The sequence below is a fragment of the Pseudonaja textilis genome, chromosome 2 (genome assembly GCF_049901715.1).
Source record: "Pseudonaja textilis isolate UNSWEBS1 chromosome 2, rPseTex1.2, whole genome shotgun sequence".
Classification (NCBI taxonomy): Eukaryota; Metazoa; Chordata; class Lepidosauria; order Squamata; family Elapidae; genus Pseudonaja; species Pseudonaja textilis.
This window is the reverse complement of record NC_141991.1, coordinates 209,425,821-209,446,727: the sequence shown is the minus strand read 5'-3', so window position 1 is coordinate 209,446,727 and position 20,907 is coordinate 209,425,821. Positions and strand designations below refer to the sequence as shown.

The 20,907-nt window shown below is 39.1% G+C and overlaps 1 protein-coding gene across 2 annotated transcripts in view; it reads right to left on the bottom strand.

Annotated features, from left to right (window-relative positions):
• The window catches only part of MCC (MCC regulator of Wnt signaling pathway), a 192,959-nt gene that overhangs the window by 144,459 nt on the left and 27,593 nt on the right, over positions 1-20,907 (bottom strand). Inside the window, exon 1 of one of the 2 annotated variants that reach the window (XM_026720052.2) lies at positions 11,314-11,937. The exons of the other annotated variant lie outside the window; for it this stretch is intronic. Within the exon in view, the coding sequence (XP_026575837.1) occupies positions 11,314-11,367 (54 nt within the window). The 5' untranslated portion in view covers positions 11,368-11,937. Of the gene's footprint in view, positions 1-11,313; positions 11,938-20,907 lie in introns of those variants that run through there. 2 annotated transcript variants of the gene reach the window in all.

Here is a 20,907-nt window from a genome sequence, read left to right as displayed (position 1 = left end):
ACCCAGCTTTTTCTAGGAAGCCTTCATGAATGAAATGTAGATGGCCATCCAGCAGTTGATGTTACCTTGAAAGTGTATTTTGCAAGGTATCAAGATTATTAGTGTTGACTGTTTATACGGTTATAACTTTTCTTACAACGGTACCGTGTTTCTCATATAAGGCCGTGTCTCATTTTTTTTTTGAGCCCCGAAAAAATGGCTAGGTTGTCTTTTCGGGGGTGACTTAATTCCCCCCCCTTGCATCTTTGGGCGGGTGGGTGCCGACGGCTTGGATGTTGACCTCAGCGTTGGTGGGGCACTTTGTATCGGGGTCAACGCAGGCAGCACCATATCTGAGTGTGCAACAACAGTACTTCCTAATGGCAAGCCCCCCCCACCATTCCCCCTATTTCGCATGTTTTAATATAGGCCTTAATTTGGGGGGAAGGGCTTAATTTCATTTCATGCCTATAAAACATGCTGGGACTTCCTATTGGGGGAGGCCGTATTGTTGGAGAAACAGGGTAGCATGTCTACCACTTAGAGTCAGCCACAATTTAAAAGTTACCAAACGTAGTAATTGATAAATAAAGTTACACAATCTGTATCATCTTTTTATAAGGAGTTTTGGAATGGAGTATTATGTGATCTGACATGTACTGGGCAGTGCAGTAATATATTTATAGTGTTTTAATTCAATTACATGCAAGACTGGACTTCTTGATGACTTTATGAATTTTTATTGGAATGTATGCATCCTCTACCTTTTTACATTGTTTTAAAAATCAGAACCATTTGATTAAATAGGATTATCCTAATGAGGCCAATTTTAAAAGGAATGCTTAATTACTGTATAACACAAGGTTTATTTGAGAAAAGCATAAGAGATGAATTAAACATTTAGTACCAGCAAAAAAAGAAAATTTAAAATATGAATCAATGAATCAAACAGATGTACCCATCATTTGTCTTTTGTATATACCCCAACAAAAGAAAATAGTTGTAGCTCAGGATTGAACTGTGAAGTTTTTGGTGCTGAGTTTGGTTATTAGCTTGTAGGTGCTTCATTACCTGACTAGGTAACATCATCAGTGTTGATATTACAGAATATGTTATATGTACCTGATTAATGTAGACTGTTCATTTCAGAAAAAAATGTAAAACTATGGCTTACTGAAATATTTAAAGCTAGTGACAGTGATTTTAAGCCAAGGTTAACAATGCACAATATTATATAAAGTCATCTAGTAGTGATTTAAGCAATGAACTATGGTTAAAGTATGGAACTGTGAAAAAAGGAAAGACCAACATATTACTGACTATTAAAAGAATGACAAACAGTGATGCAATTTAGAAGGACAGTATATTTACGACTTTTAATTTCCAGTTTGAATTCATATAAAACTTGTTTCTACTTAATGGTTTATAGATCTTTGCTTTTATGCCACATTTTAACAAGTAGAAACATGCCTTGCAAAGTCTTTGAGTACATAATTTATTTTCTCAAGCCTGAAGTGCATTTCTCAACTGAATCTATCTATACTTCTGACTAATATATGTTTTGTTTCTTGGCTAATGAAACACAGTGCTTTTCATGATTTGCACACAATAAGATTACTTAAAGATTGGGTGTTGTCCTACCTGTCTTTTCCTGAAGTTGATGGAAGAATAGAAGGAAAAAATGTGCTTCTAGTTCAGTGTGTGTGTGTGTGTATAAAAACTTGAGAAATTCTTATCCTTTTCCATTTATTGGATTGATAAGACTATTTTAAATAAGAAGCTTTCATTTCATCTGACTTTATTTTTTTGCTAGTTAAAAATTAACATAGAATAATTTAAAATTTTAAGCAGGTTTTTCATATTGTTCCTGTTTTTTATTTCTCTTGTTACAAAAGCAGAGAAAAATCAGGATAGCTCATATGTTCTAAAAGTATTCAAAATATCACTGCCATTGGTTTGCTATTGTTCCCTTACTATTTGCATGTAAAACAATAAAAAGGAAGAAATTTGAAACAACTACTATTTGAATTTGTTGCAAACACCCAGAAGACCAAATGGAACAAGCAAATAAATGACAATTTCGTTTCTATGGACTATGAATTATTAAGCAATAAAGAGAGAATTCTTATAGAGCACTTATACTGCTGAAAATAAATTTTTCACAATGTAATGAATTCTTAGTACATATCAAAATCCATATTGTGACATCAAAATTACATTATAAATATCAAATATCAGACTAACTATTTCTAACTGGATGATAATTCTTGGTGTAACAAATATGATACAGGAACTGGAATGAATCAGAATAATAATGAAATTAAAGAATGAACTCTTATGAGAGGGATAAAGCTGAGCAGAATAGGTGTTGGCTTACCTGAACACAGTTTCTCAGTATGCCTTGGGAGAATCCACACATATGGATTGAATCTGCCTTTCTGCCCAGAGACTGGGTCATCAATATTTGCCATGCCTCTTCCTGCCTGGACAGAAAGTCCCTAGGCCCCAGTCACGAAGAAGGCGCAGCCACCTGATGATCTTTGTGGCATTGGCTCTGTCTCCCACCTGGACACTGAACCAGACAGTTGCCAGGGTGGGAGTGGATTCTCCCAAGGTATGCTGAAACTGCGTTCAGGTAGGCCAACTCCTGTTCTCCAGCATGCCTATGCAAGAATCCACACATATGGGACATACCAAAGCTGGCAGTTCCTATGGGTGGGAAGAAGTCTGGTCCTGTGAACCCCGTCTGTACTTTTTGTAGCACTCTTCTGATGAAGGCCGCCTCTGCTGAGGCATATGTGTCCCATTTGTAGTGCCTTACAAAAGGCGACGGGGAGGACCATGTCACCGTCCTGCAGATGTCCTCAAGTGAGGCTTGCGTTGCCCAGGCAGCTGTGGTAGCTGCACTTCTTGTTGAATGGGCGGTTACTCGTTTGGGTACAGGAAGAACCTGAGTCTCATAGGCCTTGGCTATACAAATCCTAATCCAACAGCCTATGGTGGATGATGAGACTTTGGTACCCATGGAAAACAGTTGAAATGAGACAAACAGGGCTTCAGTTTTGCGGTATGTTGATTTTCTTTTGATATATCTGCGGAATGCCATCCTTACATACAGCTTGTGCCATATTATGAGATATGCTTCATATCATGAGATGGAGGAGGGCAGAAGTTAGGTAGGATGATTTCCTGAGCCCTATGGAAGTGGGAGTTGATCTTAGGGATGAAGGAGGAGTCCAGGTGCAGAACTACTCTGTTTGTATGGAAGGTGCAGAGGTCTTCTCTGATGGAAAGAGCTGCCACTCCAATATGTTCCTGGCTGAGGTGATGGCCACTAAGAAGGCGACTTTGATTGTTAAGTAGCGCAGACTTATACATTATAGAGGTTCAAACGGTACCAGAGTGAGAGCTTGCAGGACTGTAGACTGGTCCCAGGAAGGGTACCTATGAATTACTGGTGGTTTGAGATTGACAGTTCCCTTGATGAAGGTGCGAACAACCAGATGGTGGGCTAGGGAGTCCCGCCTTCCATAGTGCAGCACCGTGGACAGGGCTGCTCCCTGTTTGCGGATTGTACTAGGAGAGAAACCGTTGTCGAGTCCATCCTGCAAAAAATCCAGGATCTGTGGAATAGAAGCTGCAGTGGGATTCATGCCCTTTTTGGTACACCAATGACAGAACACTTTCCAGGTAGTGTTATACATTCTGCTCGTGGAAGGTCTCCTAGAAGTTTGTATTGTCTTGATCACCTTTCTTGAAAAGTTATCCTTCCTCAGGATCCTCCTCTCAAGTGCCAGGCAGTCAGTTGGAGCCACTGAGTCTCTGGGTGTTCCAAGACCTCCTGGCTGAGAGAGATCCGATCCTGAGGAATCCTCCAAGGACGGGACACTGACAAACTCACTAGGTCCACATACCAGGACCTTCTGGACCAATGGGTAGCGATGAGAAGTATTTCTGCCTGTTCTAGTAGCACTTTCTCTATTACCCCCGGGATGAGGGAAAGAGGAGGGAAGGCATATAGTAGGCCCTTGGGCCAGCAGCTACAAAGTGTGTTGACCCCTTCTGTGCCCGGTGTTGGAAATCTGGAGAAGAATCGGGGAAGCTGGGCATTTGTCGGCGTGGCAAACAGGTCGAGTACTGGCCTCTCGAATTTCTGAGACATTTCCTGGAAGAGATCCGGATGGAAATGCCACTTGAAGTTGTCCATCCTGGTTCTGCTCAGGTAATCTGCCTATGCGTTTGATGTCCCCAATATGTGCTCTGCCTTAGTGGACAATAGGTGAACCTCTGCCCAGATTCCAAGTTTTTCTGCTTCAGTCATGAGGGATCTGGAATGCGTCCCTCCTTGACGACTGACATGTGCTTTGGCCACCACATTGTCCATCAGGATCAATACATGTTGGCCAGAGACTGTGCTTTGGAAGTGTTTGAGAGCTAAAGGAATGGCTCGGAGTTCTAAGAAGTTTATACTGTGTTGTAGGTCCGCTGGGGACAATTGTCCCTGTGCTACTTGGGACTGTAGATGGGCTCCCCATCTGAATAGAGTTGCATCTGAGGCAACTGTCATGTGTTTGGGTTTCTTGATAGGCACCCTTTGGTGATAACTGGGGAAACCTACCACCTGAGGGACCTGAACTTTATCCGAACTTTGACACTGAAAGTGCTGGTACCTTCCCTCTTGGAATGGCAGGAGGAACCACTGGAGGGGTCTGGTATGTAATCAGGCCCAGGGCACTATCGCTATGCATGAAATAATTTTCCCCAGGAATTGGGAAAGCACCACCAGAGGAGCCGCGCTCTCTGCTCTGATCTGGTTGACCAGGGACTTGATGCTGTCCTGGCACTCCTGGGACAAGTAAGCCTCGCACAGGGTGGTATCTATCAATGTGTCTAAATGTAGTAGGCGGGTGGATGGAACTAGCTGGCTTTTCTGGAAGTTGATGGAGAATCTGTGTTCCTGTAGAACAAGGATTGTGGAGCCCAGATCTGACTGAGCTTGTTGGATGGAACTGGACTGAATGAGAATGTTGTCCAGGTAGCACTGGACATGCACTGGGATTGTTCTGAGGTGCGCTGCCAGTGTTGCCAGCACTTTTGTGAAGGTTCTGGGGACCGATGATAGGCCGAATGGCAGAGCCCTGTATTGAGTGGTTTCCTGCATATTAGAACCTGAGAAATCTCTGATGGGAGGAGAAAATGGGAATGTGGAGGTAGGTCTCCATCAAATCGATGGATGTCAGGAGATCATACACCCCCATATGCCTTCCCATATTATATTGACTGCAGAGATTGCATCTTGAATCTCTTGCACTCTATGTGATCATTCAGCTTTTTTAGATCCTGAATTGCTCTCCACCCCTTCGAGGCCTTCGGAATTACAAATAGGATGGAGTAAAACCTGTGCCCCCTCTGATCCTCCAGCAGTGGCTCAATGGCCTGGATGTCCAACAAGTGTTGAACTGCCTTGTTCATGAGCTCTTTCTTCAAGAGGTATTTGGAGGTTGGGCAACAGGTGAAGGTCCTTGGAGGCGTGGAGAGAAAATCCAGAGTGAGGCCAAATTGCATGATCTTCAGGACCCAAGAATCAGATGTGATAGTCTCCCATCAGTCTGCAAAAAGGTCCAGCTGGCCACTGATGGGAGGAGAGTTCTGGTGACATTTGGATTGACAAAAGGGATGACCTCCCACTCCATGAAAGGGCCACTTGGATTGGAACTGTTGCCTAGTTCTATCTCGAAACCCTGATCTATCTGGAGGTCAAACTGATCTGGGCTGGTATGATCTTTGGAATTGCAAGAATTCCTGACCTGTGTCTGAGGAATGAAAGGGCTGCCTGCGAGTATAGGGAGAAGTTCTTCTATCTGCCCTCCTGGTAAGAGAGGAAAATACCTTACGTTTATCCTTGTTTTTGACCAGGAATGGATTCAAGGCATCTCCAAAGAGGGATGCCCCCGCATATGGAGCTGAAGCCACTTTCTATTTAGTTCTGGCATCTGTCTGCCAATGTCGCAGCCAAAGCAAATGACTAGAAGTAACATTGGAGGCAAGTGCCCTGGAGGAAAATTGGGCTACATGCAGGGAAGAGTTGGCTGCCAACTCGGCGGCTGTAACCAATTTATTGATGTCCTGATGCATTCTGATTTCCTCTGAGGGAATCCTGGTCTGTAATTGGCGAAGCCAGAGGAGGGATGTCCTGGTGAAGAAGGAAGTGGCTGCTGCTGCTTTGACCGCCCATGCATTGGCCTGGTGCAGCCTATGGAAATTTTGTTCCACCTTCTTGTCCTCTGTCTTAAGGGCCTCTGCTATGTCTCCGGAGACCGCAGAGGGGAAAACCAAGGACGTCAATGGCTCATCCAGAGGAGGCAATTGTAGTGACTTTGTAAGAAGGTGAGCCATATTGAAAACATTTTTATCGTTAACCCTCAGTGTGGGAAATGAACCTGGCTGCATCCTTTGTCTCTGGACTACATCCAGAAATAATTTGGGGCAAAGAATTTCCTGCTGTAGGACTGTGGGTTCAGAAAAACCCCTATTAGGGCCCTGATTGTCAGGTGAAACAGCTGGACCACTAGGCTGAGGATCAATTTGGGCCGTGGTCCTAGCCTTGTGGAGGAGGAATTTGAAGAGGGATAAATAGGCCAGTGATGCCCTACTCTTGTTGGATTGGGCCAGTGAAGCAGCCTTCTGGTGTCTAAGGGATTCCATAGGGGATTGGTATTGCAGAGATTGCAAGGGAGGATCAGATCCTAGGGAAGAGGTATGGCTCCTCCCCTTCAGGGTGGAGCCCACACCCTGAGAAATGGCCTGAGAGATGAGGACCTTGATCTCATCTGGTAATTCTGGTCCCAATTTATCTGCTGAGCGAAGCCCTGCTGCAGTGGGAGTAAATGTGGCCTCTGGAACCCTAGTTCTGTCTCTGACCTGTAAATCTGCAGGGCTAGGGATCATGCAATCAAAGGGAAATCTTTCAATTTGGATTTCCTCTGCAGAGGGAATTTACCCTGCTCTCTATTTCCCTCTGGTGACCATGCTTCATGAGCTGCAGGCAAGTCTTGCACTAATGGCTGCTGAGGGTAGAAACAACCAGGCTCTGGCTGGGGGGAGGGGAAATACCTCTCCTCTTTTACTTGCTTCTGAGCTCTGGAGAATTGCTTTTCAAGCACCCTCTGCCTTCTTTCTTCTGCTCTGGTAGGCTTCCTTGAATAGACAGCTTTTGCTTTTATCTTGTTTGCTGCATCTTTACTTGCATATCTGACCTTCTTGGGGCTCTGCTTGGACTGATTAGCACGTTTGGGCTCCATGCTGGTTGCAGAGTGATCAGCCATTGTGCTTCCTGCCCAGATAATGTGCTAGGAGGAGAGCTGAGTGCTCCATCCTCCAAATCCTCTCCTTTAGGCAGCTCTTCAGTCCTTGGGCTCTGGCAGTGGTGGCACTACCATTTTACTGGGGTAGCCTGCACAACTCGCCACATGGTCTACAAGGAAAATGGTGGCCAGAGGCCCCCCAAAATCAGCTGTTTGGTGCTACAAGGAAAACAGCCACCCCAGAGTTACCTGGTTGAGCCTGGGCGCACAAACAGTGCACCGAAGTTAATCGCGGCTGTAGCTGTAGCACCCCCCGGGGTGTGAATTAACAATCAAGCTCTTTCCTGTTTGCCTGGGCTGTTAGGACTTAATTGGTAGTTCAGGGGAATCCGTGTGATAACGGAAGTAAGAGCAGAGTGTAAATTTCCAATTGCTGCCTGCCTTCAGTTTTTTTAAAATCTTTGCAAACCTTTGGAGAATCTACACCTTGAAGAATGCTGCTTTTCCTACTTATCACTGGAGCCAACCTTTTCCACGTCTCTACTGGGCCAAGACTGAGTCGTGACTGGGGCCTGGGGAATTCCTGGCCTGACAGGAAGAGGCGTGGCAAAGATTGATGACTCAGTCTCTGGGCAGAAAGGCAGATTCAACCCATATGTGTGGATTCTCCCATAGGTATGCTGGAGAAAAATAACTTTTTCTACACATTAAGCAGGGCAAAAAAGATAAAAACATTTTTATAGGCACAATGCTGACAGAAAAATCTTTCATGATGAATAGCTGAATACGTTTCATAGAATATGGAAAGCCAGCATATTATTCCAAATGCATGTTTCTCTGTTTATGGAAAATATATTTTACAATCAAAATAAAATTTAAAACAAATTGATACAAAGCACTCAGGCTCAATTATCTCTTTTTCCTGGTCAGCCTTTTACTTTAACTGTATAATTTGGGCAATTCCTGGCTTTGTATAGCAAAATTTGTCTGTACACAGAAAATTCTGGTATATATTTAAGTACTTGTTGATTGTAGCCTATTGACACTTCAGAGCTGCCATATCAAAAGACAGGAGTACACATAGTCTGACTGTTGGGTCACAAGCTAAATGGACAAAAACACTTGCTTACACTGACTCATATGTGAACCAAGCAATTTGTATTTTACACTAGGAATACTGAAAAAAATTACTAATACTCAGGATTGCTTTTTCTTCACAAAAGTGCTAACTGTAGCTAATTCCTTTAGTTTCCTTTAATAATCATGGGAGTCCTATCTCCCTATGGCCAAGTACATGCAATTAAAAGCTATAAGAAAATGCACTGGGGGACGAGAAAATAACAGCACAAATTAGCTAAAAGGCAAAAAGAGGAAAGCAGAGGAGAAAGCTCATTATATTTTCTGAAAAACCAGACAAAAGACACAAAAAGACAAATATTAGAAAGCATTGGTAGATAACTGAATTATAAATTCTAATGGTTCAGCATTATATATGCCATGAAGTCTATTTATTTATTAGTTTTTTAAATCCTTTATTATTTAGAAATAACTCAAAGCAGTGAACATATATAATATGCCTTTCTCCTATTTTTCCCACAACAAGGAAGTGAGCTGGACCAAGAGAGAATGACTAGTCCAAAGTCCCTGCTTTCATAACTAAGGTGGGAATAGAAGTCAGTCGCCTAATTTCTAGGCCAGCACCTTAACCACTATTACCAGGTATGCCAAGCAGCATAGATTTTGACTTCAATATGCATCTACAAAATTAAAAATATAGCAGAAACCAATCATTTTGCATTTGAGGCTAAAAAAAACCTAAGTTTACTCATAGCAATGACATACTGGGTGACTCTGATATAGTTTAGGCTGGTTTTGGATTACATATTTTATTTAACATATGAATAAAATACTATTTCTGAGTTGAACAGAAATATTTTTCTTTCTATCTGCAGTTTAACATTATTTCTTTAGCTGCAACTAATACTGATAAAAATAGAAATAGGTTGTTTCTATGTATACTAGGACTGTCTTAAAATACAGGTTTTATTCCAGAAAGGTGCTCTGGAGCGTGAACGCAGCACATGTCCACAACTCTTTACAGCAATGTGGATACTCTCATATGCAAACTTTTGTGCTGTCATGTGATCATAGCAGAGAATGCAGATACTTTTAAAAGTGATGATACAGATATAATATTTATACTACCAAGTGATATAAAACACCTTTGTGGAACCAAAACCATAGCATCACAAAATTGTGTATGTTTATTACATATATGTTCAAAATCTGCTAAAACCATCAAATCAAGTCAAATCAATCTTTATTATAATTATAGTTCATCAATTAAAAAAATCAACTAACTTGATCATCTGCTCATAACAGTACTTGCTACTGCTGAAATAATCCTAATTCTATCACAAATATATTATTACTTTTGGGACTTATTTCCGATGATACACAACATACACACAAACCTAACATTTTGTGTGAGACACCACAAGTAACTATTAATGCCACCAAAACCATAGTGTTGTATTGTGTTCAAGCAAGTAATCTCAGTATGACATACACATTTAGGATTCCACAGCAGATATAATTTCTTATATTAAAGATTACTGACATGATGTACAATATGGTTACAATCAATTTGAATGTTATCTGAAATGAATGTGTATTAAGGCCAATTTTTAGTTTCTAAACTGTCCTTTTTCTGTGATATTTTTTAACATACCACAATTTTCCTTTTTAAAAAGTATTAAATGGGGAATACTTTTACAAACTATGAGAGATGGAAAACAATCAAGTGACTAATCAACAGCAAGAACAAGGAGAAAGAAGTGTTAGCCAAGAAATCTGAACCACAATAATCACACTCAGCAAAGTACAGATGATTTAATGCTGACCAGAGAAATTTGAGAAACTGCCAGGTTTCATTCAAAGCTTGTAATTAATTTTGATTACAAAGTAAAACTTTAAATGAAATACCTAAATGACAAAGTGCATGATGTCAAACTATCACTCAATCATCTCCTTTCCCAGAACATTTTTTCCTCTTTTTGCTAATTTTTGATAGGATGCCTGTTTATTTCACTGGTGTGTTTACAAGTTTATGCCTTCAGAGTTTCCTCTGAACCTAATGAGCACTTCTATCTATAAATCAATCTTCCCCCACCTGGGACTTTATAGATGTGTCAGGATCACAATTTCCAACAATACATATGGAAGATATAAAATACCTTCTGGTGTGAAATTATTTCCGTGTACATATTAGAAAAAAAAGATCACAGATCCAGAACTGATCATTTGAATATTATTTTAAACTTATCCAGCAGATATTCTCTGGTAATGTTATTTATTTTAATTGGCAGACTAGAAAAGGTAAAATGACACAAGGCCTGATCTATGCAACTTTACTTGGGAATAGTTGGATTAACTCCTACAAACACATAACTTTAACACTGGTCATAAAACAACATCAAGCATTCAGAAACTTGACTGGAAACAAAATATACAGCTGCAGTAACTAAAATAAACAGTTCACTTCTTATCATCAAGAAAAGACCATCTCATGCCAGGACTTATACTTTTGAGTAAGTAAAGCAAAATGCCTGAGTGTACTTTAATATAGCCAGTTGGTCATGAGACTTCTTGCAGAATATTTGTTTTATAGTCTTAAATTAAAATAAAACGCCATCAGCTTGATTTCGTCTGGGATCTCCATCCTTCTTACCTACTGCAGAATGGAATGCTTGCTGTGTGGAAAACGGTACACGGGGGAGGGGGGGGAGGGAATTCCTTGCAGCAGAGTGCTAAACGGAGAAGAGGGCAAATCTCCGTGCAGTTGCAACACCCTTCTAACGCTTAACCCTTGCAACTCTTATTTCAGATCACTTCTGGAGTAGCCCTACATGTCGTGATAACGTACATACACATCCGTTAATTTTTAACGCCAAAGCGGATGCCAAAAAGGAGATAACTGTTCTGAAAACAAAATCCAAGCAGCGTGAAAAAGGACATAAAAGCTTCTTACCTCGCTTAGCTCTGCAGAGTCATTTCCATATTTCATGGCAACTCCAGAATTCATGATTAGACTTTCACCGGGGCTTGACCGCTGTCTATAGATGTTCAGGTTTTAAAAAGCTCCAGAAAATTCAATACCCCCTTCGCATCTGAGCTTTTTCCGTCTTGCACTTTTTGCACTAGACAGCCATTTTCGCTGAACATTTAGACCCCTAGAAATTGATAATGCACAGAGTCTGTCTAAACAGAGACAAAAAGAAATCTGCCTGCCGTTTCACAAACAATTCGTTGCTGCAAGACACTCATTAAAAATATTGCAGAGCTCTCCGCCAGACGGAGCGCAAGCAGGATGTAAAAAATCTTCTGGCTGCTAAAATAGTCGCGGTTCAGTTTCGTGCCTTCATTCTTTTCCTGCTTCAGCTAGCTTGGAAAGAAAGGCAGTTCAATGCACTTGGAAATTGTTTATGGATCTTCAAACCCACTCGCAGATCCTACCCAGAGATGGAAGACAGAACAGGGCGCAGACGTACCGTGCTGCTCCCGCTAAAGTTTCCCCTTCAAGGGAGCCTGGAGTTGTAAGTGGTTTATGATCAAATACAGCTGTCTAGCTGCTGGCTACGGGGTGCCTGGAAGAGGCGGTACCAAATGGACGAGGGGTGGGAGGGAAGGAAGCAGAACACATGCTCCGGAGAGCTCACTTTAGAACTGCACGCATCCTTCCAGAGTTTTGTATGCTCTGTGCACCCAAAAACCACTGTGTTCCAAAGTTCAAAGCAACTAAAAAAAAAAGAAAAAAATCCCTAAAGTAGGTAACTTTGATGACTGACTTTCTCTTTGTTACATCGAATAAAGCTAATGAAAACTTTACAGGCATTTGGGGCGTGTTTAAATTGATACTTCATTTTTATGCAGGATAACATGACATAAAAGTTGCTAAACCAAAAAACTGAAAGCTTCAAATTGGAATAATGGAAAATATGGAAGAATGATTATTAATTCAAGAGTTGAATTCCTATGAAAAAAATTGCCTAGTTTTCAAAACTTAAAGATGATCTTATTTAATTTCTGGTTCTTTTACTTTACTTTTAAAGGCTTGACTTAAGTTTGTTCTTAGGAAAAAGGTGGCTTTCTTTGCCTTGACCAAACCTTTTCACAACAGTAACTTCGCATACCACTTTTATTTTTTCAGTGCAATTGAAAATTAAAAACATATTTCTAAAATGCTTTAAGTTTTAAAATGTAGGGAGAAAACCAATAATAAAACAGTGAAGTGTTAGAATTCATGAACTGTCATTGTACAAATCAGAATTTTTATATAAATCTCCCTATTTTCTTAACAGAAATTCAGAAAATCTTTTTTGAAGAGGGAAAGTACCAAAAGGATAAAAAAGCAAATTTGAGCAATCAAAAGAAAAAAAAAACAATTACTAGATCTTTTAGTTTTAATAAATAGAGCTGTTTATCTTTAGGCAGTTGTCAAGGATCAACAGCTACAAAATATATCAGCATCATACTGTATATACTTAGTTTTAAAAGGAGATAATGACCCACACCCATCTCCTGCTTAATATCACAGTTCAAAAAGTATAAACCTGGGTGTGTCCCTAATTCTTGCTGTGATTTAATAAATAAGAGTGCAACCAACGCTGAAAAGTGCTGCATTGTGTTTTCTTCTTGAACAAATAAAGTACACAATTTAATTTCCTGCATACTGTCACAGGTTTCTTTTTTAAAAACCCAGCAAAAACAAATTAATATGAAAATAATAGCTTTATCTTATCTGCTAAAGTGTTTCTAACTTTGTTACTGGAAGGGCTATTGTTGATCAAAAATTGCTCTTAGGTATCAATTCCCTTAAAATACTTAGTATCTTTTGTATATAACTAAGAAGAAAACCCCCCAAATTATATGGCAGTCTTTAAGATTTATTTAATTAGTTTTCAGTCTGATATCACATGTAATTATTTCTTAGTTATATAACATTGAGAATGAATATTGAACTATCACCCTAATGAAACCCTGCTGATATAGAACTCCTGTGCACATCTTTAATGTTTATTTCCCCATCTCTTAACCGAATAATTTATTCCATTTTATAAACAGCTCTAGCCCTACCTTTTTGAACAGTTATTACCTATACTTCCTTGTGAAAAATAAACATTAACTTTCAAACACCTAAGGCACCTCTTGCTATTGATATTATCCAGGGATAGGATTCAAATTTCTTAACAATCGGTTCTGTGGATGCCTAATTTGCGGGTGTGGTTTGGTAGTCATGTGACTGAGCGTGGCTTGCTGACTTGGTGGTCATGTGAATGGCTGGGCATGGCTTGAATGTAAATATTATAAATATTTATGTAAATATTAAATTTTTTATTTAAAAAAGAGCAACTTTTACCCAAAATCAGGTAAAGCAGGCAGGCAGATTGAGTTGCTCACAGAATCAGATTCATTCAGAGATCTATCTTTCTGCAATCGGCTATCTGAGTCTGTCACATAAAATTTGTTTGTGAGCAAGCTCATAAAATTTGCTAGCAAGCAAACTCACAAAATTAACTCACAACACACCATGTATGTAAATATTGAGTTTTTTTATAAAAAAAATAGCAACTTTTACCCAAAATCAGACAGAGCAGGCAGGCAGATTGAGTTGCTCACAGAATCACAGATTCACTTAGAGATCTGCCATCTGCTACCTGAGTCTATACTGAATAATAGAAGCTTCAGGCTCAGCTCTGCTTTTAGGTTAGCGAGAAAGCAAGAAATCCAATGATTTCCATATATATGTATATGTATATCTCCTGGCATACCAGAACAGTTGATGGTCGGGAAAAAAAAGGAAAAATAGCAACTTAGCAGGCAAGTTTGATGCCGCACATGCCAGGTAAGGAGTGGGCGGGGCAGAGCCAGCCAGTATCGCAATTTGCTGGTTCTCTGGCAGGTAAAACCCCACCCCTAGTGAGAGTGCTTTTTGCGTACGCATGGACCATTTTCTAAAAACCTCAGCTGTGCCGCTCAGACAGCTGACAAGCGCTGCGTGAGGGTACGCAGCATTTGAAACTCTTCTTTCCTGCTTTTTCAACCTCAGCTGTGCCGTGCAAAGCAGCTGAGGTTGAAAAAGCAGGAAATAAAGGACAGCCAAGAGCCCGGGCAGGCGGATGGACCAAACAGATCAGCAGACACCGAACCAGTTTGGTATCTGTTGCTCTTCAGAGCTACCAATTCTATAGAACCGGGGCAAACTGGTAGCATCCCACCCCTGGTGCTTTCTTTTGCCACAGTCATTCTACTTCTATTTGCAGGTCTTTGAAATCTGTGATTTTCTCCAGTTCTCTCACTGGTAATATAGTTGTTGAGGAAGTCAAAATTTACCCAGTGCGCATATACAAGATACCTACTTTGTTTGACTATACTGCAAATGTCTCCTCAACTTCCTCTACCATTTATAATTTCCCCTATTTTGCTCAGCCTATGTTGTTATCTTTTTAAGATAAATAGTAAGGAAACACAATTGAAAGAAAATATAATTTTTATTCCCTTTTGTAGAAATAAATGCATATTTCCTATTCCTTAATTTTCTATGGTATGTATGTTATTAATCGCCTCTTGCCTGGCTATTTTTTCAGCTTTATAGCATATATATATATATATGTGTGTGTGTGTGTGTGTGTGAAGTATAGATATTGATATATATATATATATATATACACACATGCACACACACATATACATTTACACACGTATACGTATACATACACACACACACACACACACATATATGTATATGTATCAGACCCATAGTCAGCTCCAGAGGAGCACCACTACAAAACCTAGCTAAACACTTAGCAAAGCAGCTACAGCCCCATGCTGAAGCAGCAGCTTCACATGTACAAAACTCATAACACTTCTTGGAAATGATCAAAGATCTACACGTGGAACAAGAAGATCTGCTTGTAAGTTTCGACGTGGTTTCACTATTCACTCAAGTCCCGATAAAAGAAACTCTTGAAATCATCATAAATAAATACCAACCAGCTAAACACCTCATGGAACTAGCAGAACACTGCTTAACCAACAAATATTTCATATACAAAGGACAAAGATACAAGCAAATTGAAGGAGCCCCTATGGGATCACCACTGTCAGCCATCATTGCAAACCTGTTCATGGAAGAATTCAAATCCAGATCCCTAGCTAATGCCACCCACAAACCCAAACTATGGTTAAGATACATCGATGACACATTTGTCATTTGGCCCCATGGAAAAGAAAACCTAAACAATTTCCTAACACACCTAAACAGCACACACCCCAAAATCAAGTTCACCACGGAAACAGAAACAAACAAACAACTACCATTCCTAGATGTACTAATCTACAAAAAAACAGATGGCACACTAAGACACACCATATACCAGAAGAAAACACACACCAACCGCTACCTCAACACCCAATCCCACCACCACCCAGCACAGATAAACTCCATGGCCAAAACACTAATCGCCAGAACCGAATGCCTGGCAGACAAGACACACATAAAGACTGAACTATGCACCCTGACCAAAGTACTGACAGCTAACGGCTTCAACAAAAGCAAAATCACCAGCTTGATCCACAAAAACACACTGAGACATAATGGATACCTAGAAGATGAACAGACCTATGGAACAGCTGTCCTGCCCTACATAAGAGGTACTACAGACAAAATCAGTAAGATACTACACAGGCATCACATCAAGACTGCCTTCAAAACAGACAGAAAAATAGCAGCCAACCTAAGAAACCCCAAAGATAAAATTGACCTGGAAAACCAAGGCATATATGAAGTCCCCTGTGCATCATGCCCTGCCACATACATTGGACAGACCAATAGAAGAATAAGTACCTGCCTGGATGAACACAAAAATGCAGTAAAAAAGGTGGAACACACTTCCTCACTAGTCCAACACATGAAAGCAACAGGTCATAGCATCAACTTCAATGGCACCAAAACCCTAGCCACTATAGAAAACCCCAGCCACAGAATTATCAGAGAAGCCATAGAGATTGAAAAAAGACCTGAAAGCATGAATAGAAGAGATGACTCCACCAGACTGTCAATTATTTGGAAGCCTGCACTCACAAACAAAAAAACTCCACACCACAAGCCAGGCAAACACCTGGGCACTAACAGATCCCCCCTGATACCTCCAGTTCAAACACACCCCAACCAGGCACCCAGATGAAACCCAGCTTCCTAATAAATGATAGCCGTCCATTTACTTGGAGCCAAGCTGCACTAAAAGCCTCCAATACAGGAACACAATGTTGCCAGCCAATCAAGACAAAAAAAGCCACAAAACAGACAGAAGATATTAGAAACATCATTCAAGCAGAACACAGCAAACTTCAAGACCAATAAACACAGACCAAGACTCCCAACCAACAGAATGAAGAAAAAACCATTCTGGCACAGCAGTTTGGCTGTGTTCTGATTGGTTGGGGGTTTGGCTGTGTTTTGATTGGCTGGGTGTGTGTTCTGTTCAGGTGGGGGCTTGGTTGTGCTCAGGTTAGTCTTAGTTGCCGGGGGATTTGAGCTGGTGAGCTGTGATCTTGTTGTTTGGCTTCGCGTTCGTGGTCGTGCCACATCTTCATGGTGGGTGTCTGTTCGCTTCATGTATGGGTCGGAGGGGTTTGAAGCGGGTAGTGATGCAGCTGTGGTACAACTTCTGGTCCGTGGTCGTGTTTCATCATCTGTGTGAGTGTGAGTCTGCTTTCTAAGTGGAGGTGTGGTGGTAGCATCTTGTGTGGCCCTCGTGGGTGTGGGTCTGCCAGCTCATAGATCTATATTCCTGACTGGCAGCAGAATGTTCAGTATCTAATGGAAGTCACCTTTTTCATTGTCCTTCACAGTATATAAAAATGGCAAGATTAACCACTGTAAGATCCACTAAGATTTATAACTGCTTTCTCACTAAGATACATATCATCTTTTGCTGGTAATTGATTGATTACCATAGTAGGCCTTGTTATAAAGTAATGGTCAGCTTTCATTTAAAAATAATTTTGTGATCTCTTATTATTAAGTGCTTACACTCAGTTGCATTTGACAATTCAACTATATATAATGTTTAATACTCATATTTACCTTAGAAAATCCAATTTTTCTACAAAAGCTACATTTTATTAAGAATTATTCCTACTATCTATTTTTCTAATTTTCAAAACTACATATCATCGTTTCATTTTTTTCAGTTTCACACAAAAAGTCAATAAAGGGTTTCCAGCCAGCAATTTATATGGTTGTTGTCCTTTCTCTGATCAATTTGACCATCCATCATCTTCACCATCCACTCCTCCATTGAGGATAAAGTTTAATATTTTCACCTTTCTGAAAAAAATCACAATATTCAACAACCTTATTGAAGTTGTCATAATGAAAAACTTCCATGATTATATTTCCCATCTACTTAACAATTGGGCCCAAGAAAAGATTCTCAGGTTTAAATTGTATATTGTATGTAATATAGTCCAAAACTTTATTTGAACAACCTTTATACATTCTAGACAGATTTCTGGTTATATGTACTGGAAAGGACCATGTAACATAATAATATAATGTATTGTAACAATACATTATTATTTAGAAGTTCTCTTTAAGACTATAACATAATGTGAAATGTAGTAACAACAGAATGGTGGGCTGACGATCGCCAGGCTTGCATTTGAGACCCAGCTGCTGCAGTGGGAGAGGATGAACTCCTATCACATGTTCCAGCTGCTGCTGACATAGCCGTCTGAAAGCAGGCAACCATGAGGAGATAAATAGGTACCACTTCAGTAGGCAACTTAATGGGAACATGAAAGAGCCCCCAACTGGCTGTACCCAGGGCAACAGTGATGTCATCGATCATCATTTCAACCCGGAAGTGCTTCAGGGCTCCTGACATGACTGTAGTAGTACTAGTAATGTGAATTTCAATCTTTTTCAATCACATGTTCTTTCATTGTTCCATTTGTACATTTTATTAAGATTTTTTTGTAACATGCTGAAGTAGAGTAGCACTGTTTTATTTAATTAATGCGTCTAAATGACTTGATTATGAAACAAATCAAATTTGCTCAATACAGATCACTTAAATACTGGAATAAATAAACATTACCATCTCGATATTGTTTGGTAAATGCTTTGTTTTTCCAGTACTTTTCAGAGTGAAGAAAATTGACTTAATGAATTTTTAAAAACTAAAATTCAGATTAAAAATGAATCCAAGTAAAACCAAACTAGGGAATTAAAAAATCAACAGAATAAATGGGCTATGTAAATAGTACAAAAGCTTGGTCTTATGACTAATGTTGCTATTCAGACAACATGGTAATAATGTACTAAAGTTTTTGTCTGTCAGATAATGTGACTCCTAGACAGGTAAATACTATTAATTTTAATATAAAAATACACACACAGATACACACAAAGGACTGGATATTGGTCAGAAGTTGATTTCCAAAAATTTCACCACTTTGAAAGTTCTTTTCTTCACATCCAGGAAATTATCCACATGTTTTAATAGACTGTCAAAAAACCACAAACAGAAGAAAGTAACTCACAGCACATGCTCACATAAGAAATGTATTGGAGTGAATCCAATATTGGTGATATATTTGAATCCAGCATTTTGAAACATGGGAATTCTTTTTTTAATTTAGATGAATTTCCTGAAAAACTTTCTGGAGAGTAAAGGCAAAAATTTGGAACTTGACTAATATAATTTATGAATATCAGTTTAATCATAAATGATATAACCTAATTAACACATTTAAAATCTGGAACCATTCAGCAACAATTAAAAAATAAATAAATAAAAGTAGTACAGAGAAAGAGTTTTCAAACATGTTAGCTTCATCTGTTTAAACCAGAGTGGAAATGTGATTTTTTTAAAAGTGCAATTTTGAAGCATACCTTTCTTAAATAGGTAGTTTCTCTGTTTTCTTTGTTTAAATAATACCAGACCCAATCACCTGAGATAGAAAGATTTACAGCTCCCAAGTAAGCCAAAGATATGTACTTGGGAGCTAGAAGCACACTGAAATCATTTTATACTGATGATTGGAATTATATAACAGTAACCCCCTAGATTTATTTACAAAAAACTTGGAAAAAAACTAGTTACTCAAGAAAACAAAAGAAATGTAATTAAAAATATTAACCACTGCGCTATTTCAAGATACACAAATATTTACTTGTATGATTAGCACTGTTCAGTTGAAGGGGAAGTGCTTTTACTGCAAACTGGCCAATTAACTGATGATGTTAGCCTGCAGCAAACTGAAGTTATCTAGCCAAATGGACACAAACATTCAAAGCAATATAACAGAAAAAATAAACTTTGGAAGTGGAGCATAAAAATATGCATGAAAGTTGCTCGGAGGGTCAGTGGAGAACTAAGAGAGAGCCACATCATTTATTTCTACTCCCCCAAAACAGTTGCTATCCAGTTTTGATGATAAGAGATACATCCATATCTGATTTAGAAGATTATTTTCAAATTCCATTAGTCTGGAGCTATTTGTTAGTGGCTTTAAAAAGCATTGGTGTTTTCTAATGAACATCTATAAGGGAACATATACCATGGAAATACAAGAACATCCCTTGTCTATGATCACCAAATTCACTGAAGCTACAGTATATTTGCTAGAATTCCCAGTCAGCACATGATTGATATTCCCAACATATCTTGAAAGCTGCAGATTGAAGAAGGCTGCAGTAAGCTATATAGTTGCCTTGTAATTTATGATAATTGATAAATTTTGTTCTTTTTTTGCTTTCAGGTCAGTCTACATCTACATCTATGTAGATGTTTGCATCTACATAAACAAGTCCTTACAGTTTTCATGGAAACATTTTCCAAAAACGGTAGGTCACTAGGGGCCTGAGAAAGAGTGACTGACTAAAGTCATACAGTTAGCTTCCATATTTAAGGCCAGACTACTATTTAGGTTTCCCTGCTTTAACCACTCCTTCTTTAAATGACATTCTTTGGGGAGGGGGGAAAGAAATGTAAGTTTAAAAAGTTAACAAACTTTGAAAAAAATTGGCTGTTGATGGGATGTAGCATTTGTATTTGATAGAAATAAATCTTAAATATGTTTAGAATGTAATTAAAACTCTATTTAAATATAAATATACAACTTCTAAATTTAAAAATCTGAATGGTGTTAATATTTTACATGTTTAATGTAAAAACCCCTGGCTTTGCTTGCAGTGAATATAACATTAGCAATGGCTTTTTATACAGCAAGAAAGCAGTAAAGCAAGAGATTTAAATGATACAGTCTATGTACAGTATGCCCTCTGCCAGTCACTTAGAAAAATACACTTAATGGAGACAATTAGCATTTGAACAGAAAAAAGTACTGAAAAACGTGAAATGAATGAGATTCAACTGAAGCAATTCAAAGGAGTACAACAACGACTCATTTTGTAGTACAGTGTTGTGGTATAATTCTCACAAAAGGCAAGGTTTGTTATTATTATTAAAAAGCTATTCTTCCTCATTATTAAGCAAAGGAGCCTTTCATACATTTCTTCTATTTATTTTCATAATATTTGAAAGAGTTGAAAGGC